The 6,000-nt window shown below is 35.8% G+C and overlaps 1 protein-coding gene across 1 annotated transcript in view; it reads left to right on the top strand.

Annotated features, from left to right (window-relative positions):
* LOC121871171 (intraflagellar transport protein 46 homolog) overlaps nucleotides 1–6,000 on the top strand; it is a 29,653-nt gene that overhangs the window by 7,065 nt on the left and 16,588 nt on the right. The window contains exons 3-4 of the mRNA XM_042373331.1: nucleotides 92–250; nucleotides 5,355–5,639. Of these exons, the coding sequence (XP_042229265.1) occupies nucleotides 92–250; nucleotides 5,355–5,639 (444 nt within the window). The remainder of the gene's footprint in view (nucleotides 1–91; nucleotides 251–5,354; nucleotides 5,640–6,000) is intronic.

A 6,000-nucleotide genomic window follows, 5' to 3' on the forward strand; every position in this document is an offset into this window, starting at 1 on the left:
AATGCTCCTCACCAATTATTCCAGCTGATGGGAAGATTACTGTATTTGTTGCTACTGACTTGTTTTAATGCAGTTTTTGTTGTGCCTGTAGGGAGACAACTCAGATAAATGTCAACTAGTGTCTTTACAAGAATCGCCTGAAAAGGAATTATCATCATCAAGTGTTGCTGCTCTCACTCAACAAGTCATTATGAGTACTGTAGAGGAAAACGAATTTGATCCAGAACTGGAATCTGAACTGGCATCACCGGTGAGCTATTTTTTATTTTAAGGACTTTTCTATTATTGAGTTTGCTGTAGCACATTTCTTGGCCTGAAGCTTTCTTGTATGTTTTAAAATTCCAGCATTATTTAATCCTTATCTAATGTACAGTAAACTCCTGCTATACTTGTATTGTGTCCTTGAGTATCACAGCTTGCTGTTTTGCAGCAAACTAATAAGGAAATTTACCTGTACAGTATATCTAAACCCTAGTGAGGTGGTTGAATTATCTTAGTCTGTGACAGGTTGCTTAGGCAAGTACAACCAATTAACTCTTTTTTGGATATTTTAGCTTTAGCTTCTTCTTTTATATTGAATTATGATATTATCCTGTAATGTATTGAACTTAATGTGAAACAAATGAAAACTGAAATTATTATTTTGAATACCTTAGATGAATTACCTTTTAGTGTAAGTGTATACATCTTAGAAATAGTTGTTGATTTTGTTCTTATATTCCTCCAAGCACAGAAGTGAAGTTACATACGTACTCATTATCATAATTTATCTTGTCTTAATATTTTCTTGTTCAACAATATTGTATTATTGTTTTCCCAATCAACAAGAACGTGATACTTGCCAGCTGAAGTAAAGGTATTCTGCCTTTTATACAGTAATATGAATCTTAGTACAGTATTGTACAGTTTTAAATTGAAACTTATTTTATATCAAAAGACAAAAAATGCATTTCAAGAGGATAAACCTTTCTTTACTTAGTTCTCTCAGTTTCAACCCTCCTGGCCTTAAAATTACTTGTACTGTACTCAACTTACAGAGTATACAAAACAAGGCACTGAGATTCACTACAGGTGAGAGATACCTTTTCATTGAAAAAACTGAAGAGCAGCATTATGAATACACCCAAGAACTAAACAGCAGTACCACAAACATGGAGCACATCTGAACCTTTTACTTTATTTTATCCTCTTCACCACTGATCTGTCTGTTAGCCACTTGGACAGTCAGACATGTCTCTGTTACATGCTGTTAGCAAGTGCTGAACTGGGCATGAACTGGCTTTTGGAGTAGCTAATGCCTTGAGTCACCACCCTACCATTGATTAACATAATGAATACCTAATACTGTAGCTTAGTTACTTCTTTTTAACCAACATAAAACATCACCTTACAGTACATGCTTCTAGTATGCCAATGGGATATAGATAAAGTTGCTAGAGAAATCTGTTCAGTGAAAACTTATAAATCTCCAAGGTAAACATTGTACCATTCACCAATATACTCCCTACCTGTTTTTTGTTTCTTACAATTGCCATTCCCACCCCATCTCTTAGCCCCACTCATCCCTCCTGCTTCCTTCTGCTGCTACTTCTCCTCTCTCTAATGTGCCGGCATGTGGAGGAAACCAGAGTTATCAGTGTACCAGGAAAATCATCACATATAGTGAATTGCAGTGTCCTTCGATTTCAGTGAATTTGAGCAATTTCTAGGATGATTTTACAGAATTTAAACCCATGAGTAACTCAGCTACACCATGGCAGTTATGAGGATACACTATTACAATATAGCAGGGATTTATTGTACAGTGGTACAGTGTATAAATTTAATTTTTTTTACAATTTGCTCTGAAAATATTTTCTGTATAACATATAACGTTGGGCACATTTTAAGGCTGTGAATCTCAGTAATAGACAGATGGGTAGATAAAAAACAATATTTTAATATTTTTTCAATGCATAAGCATTATGGTCAGTATGTTTTTGTTAAATAGACACACCTTGTATCTCTGTTTTATATCATTTGTCTTTATACGTAGTTTAAGTTTCACTGATTGAGACAGATGTTGCATGCGCGAAACTGTTATCATCTGTTTTCTGTATGGCAGTAGCTATAGTAATTAATGTAAGGGATAACAGACAGAAGTACTCCACTTATATCTGCCTATTATATTGTACAGCACAGCACATTAATTAACCCTTTCACAAGTACTCTAAGTACAGCACAGTACATAAAATTATCTATCTTGTTTCTCAAAAAGGTGGAATAAGTACAATACTTACAGTAACGATCCCTTTTTCTTGCCATAATATGTCATTGAATTTGAATACAGTACTGTACTACATGTGCCTTGACCTCCAGAGATATTACCATGTTTTGGAAAAAGATCTGCCACCTTGAGCTCAATACCAGCTCTTGTTGTCAAAGTTCTAGGTCAAGCATTTGCTCACTTACCACCAAGGGTGGCAATACGGTATGGTACGGAATTTTCTCCGTAAATCTTACTGGAAGAAAATATTATACAGTGGAGTTGCAATAATTTGCGGATTAGGTGCCAGAAGACATCATAAATTATAGTTTAATTTATTTAAATAGAAATTGGGGTAAAATTGCATAATGTTGTAATAAGGAGGTCAGAGGGGCACCGAGTGCTTAGGAATGCAAGGGGGAGAGGGAACAGGAATCTCAGTTCACCAACCAACTGCTCTACCTCCCACCTCCCACACACAATTCACTCTCCACTCTTCATTTTTCTTATTTTATAGTTTTATATTATATTCTTCTGCATTTTTAAGTCACATTAGAGCATTGAAGTGATATTTATATTAAATGCTGCGACAGCCGGCACTCAGCCATGAATTATGAATATTTGACCACAAAATTTCAGAAAGAGGCAGTGACAGGTACCCGTGAATTATCATGACTCCACTGTACCATGCCTGAAAATATACAATGTGGGTGAAAATAACACAGTAAAAGGAAGATAACAGTGAAAGCCACCCAGGCTTCTCTTACTCTTACAGTACAGTGCTGTATTATATTTTTTTCTTATGGCAGGTGATGCAAGCTGTGGCTCTATCACCGCCTGTGCATGCTGATGGCCTTGCCTTCTTTTTTTATCTTATATATACGATGAAATGGAAAAAATTCCATACTCTTGTACTATGCCATACTGGGGAAAAAATACTGTACCATAATTTTATACCGTACTTAGTGCAGAAAATGTTGAGGGTACCGTAATGTATTGCCACCCTTGCTTATCACACAGGTTGTGCAGTAGTAATTAGTCTTGGGGTAATAGTGATTTGACTGATGAAAGAGAGTGTGATGAAATAAAAAATATGTAACCCATCAGCACCCCCTGCAGCCTGCTGCTATGAGTCCAATATTGGGTATACCCTCCCCCTCCCCCATTAGATCACACAGACACCTGAGTGCTGTATTGAAACTCGTGTCTTTTATCTTTTTTCTCAATATGATATTTTACCACTTTATAAGGCAGCTTATAATAAGATAGGATATGAAAAACATCTCAATGATTATTCAGGAATTGGCTTGCTGGTAATAGGAACTACAATACTGTAAAATGGAAGGGTGATTAAGAATACTGTATCAAGGTCACAGTTTGAGAAGTGACAGGATTACAGAGTACAGTATTCATAGACAGATTAATAAGGTTACAGTATCAATCACATCATCACATTGAAGGAAACAGTGTGGTATGTAGTTGAGGAAGTAACACAAACTTATTTTTTTTTTGTTCTTTGAAATGGCTAAAAAAAAAAGAAATTCTAAGGCTAAAGATATTCAGTGAAATTTATGTGCAGTACTCTATGTATTTATAAGACTAGAAATCTGTACGTGTCTACCTCAATCAGTTGCATAAGCTTGATACCTGTCATATCTTTGCATTGTTTATATCTGGTGTTGAAGTGTAATGTTTCACTTAAAGTTACATACATCTGTTTTCCATCATGACTTTTCTGATCTCTTTTGATGTATAATGCACACACTTCATCTGTGAGCAGGAAGGGGGCGCACATTATTATTATTATTATTACATTAGCAAACACATTACTGAGGGATTGGGGACAACATACAGTATAGTCCCGAGTATTGCAGATAACGTGTACGGCATAGTTAGGAGTAGTTAGATAGATGAAAACACTGGAGGAAACAGGAATTTGAATAGAAGATGAAGATGTGTAACTCCAATTGTAAAAGTTTTTTCATGTATGACAAGATTTAGGGAGAATTTACATCTTACATTGTTGCATGGGAAGTAAAGAAAGGTCACTTATTGAATGGCAAGTTAAATACTGAACTGTGCAATACAAGTAAACAAAATAGAATGTCTGATAACAAAATGTGGTCTGGTTAGAGTGGATAGAATAGAAGAGAGAAATGCAACATGAATACTTTACAGACATCTAGTATTGTTATGAAGGAAGTGCATGATAAAATGAAATATGACATACTGAGGTAGGAAGGAGATACAGTATAAATAGATTAAAAATGTAGAGATGATTCACAAGAGTGTACAGTAGCAGAAGCAGGCAACTGGGAGAAGACTTACATGGTGATGCAGTGTGAAGAGAACAGACATGGAAGAGTTAATAAGTTAGATGGTTGTCTTGGCGGATGAACCTGCAAAATTAACTGTAGATTGTGGCATTTCAAAGAGACTTTTCGTTATTCATTTTCTGAAGATAGGATTGAGATATATATGTATTAAAATATAAATCAAAGAAATGTTATTGAATATGGGCCAAATTATTATGAACACCACAATTCATACAACTACTGTAATGTACAGTGTCTAAAAGTAATTTAAGCTCATACAGGTACTGTACATTGCATATTGTCATAACTCTGGTTTGTTAGTCATGTCTGTTTTGCTCATTGCAGTACTGTACTGTACGTACAGTATTTTTAAAGGCTAAAGAGGACCATATTGGGTAATTTGGTTTTACAACTTATGGAAATAAAAATTATGTTAATGAGTACAGACATATCATTACATGTCACAGTGTTTTAGTCTCACTTAAATTTTTTCGCCTTTATTCTTTCCAAATTCCACATTTTTTCTTAACCTTTTGAAATTAGAAAATTTTAAAATAACACAACTTGAGATGTTTGAACTTTGCTGGTGCCATGCATTAGAATTAATTTAAATTATGTTACCTTGTATTTTATTAACAAAAGGACTTTTTAATATTCAATGTTACCTTGTACAGTACTCAAATTTTTAAAGAGAAAGAAAATATGACTGACTTCTAAAGGTAAGTTTAGGGCAACCTGTTTGTTTATCAATACCCTCAAGTCACCCTTGACACGTTGGCACATTATGATCACAGGTGGGTGAGGCCATTCGTTCAACCTTTCATGAGGGTCATTCGGAGCCTCCTTCAACTAGTGGTGGTGGTGACAGTGGTAGTAGTGGAATGCGAAGAGAGTCAAGGGAGGGAGGAACTATGGATGGCTCATTGGAGAATACTGATGATTTTCCTCCAGGTCCTTCCCATGCTCCTCCTCCCCCTCATCTTGCTCCCACTTCCCCCCTTCACCAAGATCGTCCCAGCCTCCGAATGGGGGGTTCTCAAGGTGACGAAACGGATGAGGATGGCATAGAAGAACCAGCTGTAAGACATTCTCATCATAGCAAGTGGCTATAATACTGAGCTTATGCTTTTTCATGTGTTTGCTGTGGGAAACTTGATTTTTTGCCTTTCTTGAGGTGCCCTCTGTCATTGTACCAGAAGTAAGCTCAATTTACAGTTAGGTACAGTATGATGTACACTACAATAATTAAAGATAACACTATTCCATGAGATCAGTCAGTATATTGTGTAATTATACTAACAACTTGTGAAAAACTTCTTAAAAGACAGGAGGTATTGTTAGCTAGAGGAGCACATTGATAGTGCCCTATCATACAAACAAGATGCACTGAAATTTCTGTGGTTGCCCTTTCTTTGTGTGACAAAAGAGTGCACTCTCGTG

Source organism: Homarus americanus, unplaced genomic scaffold (genome assembly GCF_018991925.1).
Source record: "Homarus americanus isolate GMGI-L3 unplaced genomic scaffold, GMGI_Hamer_2.0 scaffold40565, whole genome shotgun sequence".
Lineage (NCBI taxonomy): Eukaryota > Metazoa > Arthropoda > Malacostraca > Decapoda > Nephropidae > Homarus > Homarus americanus.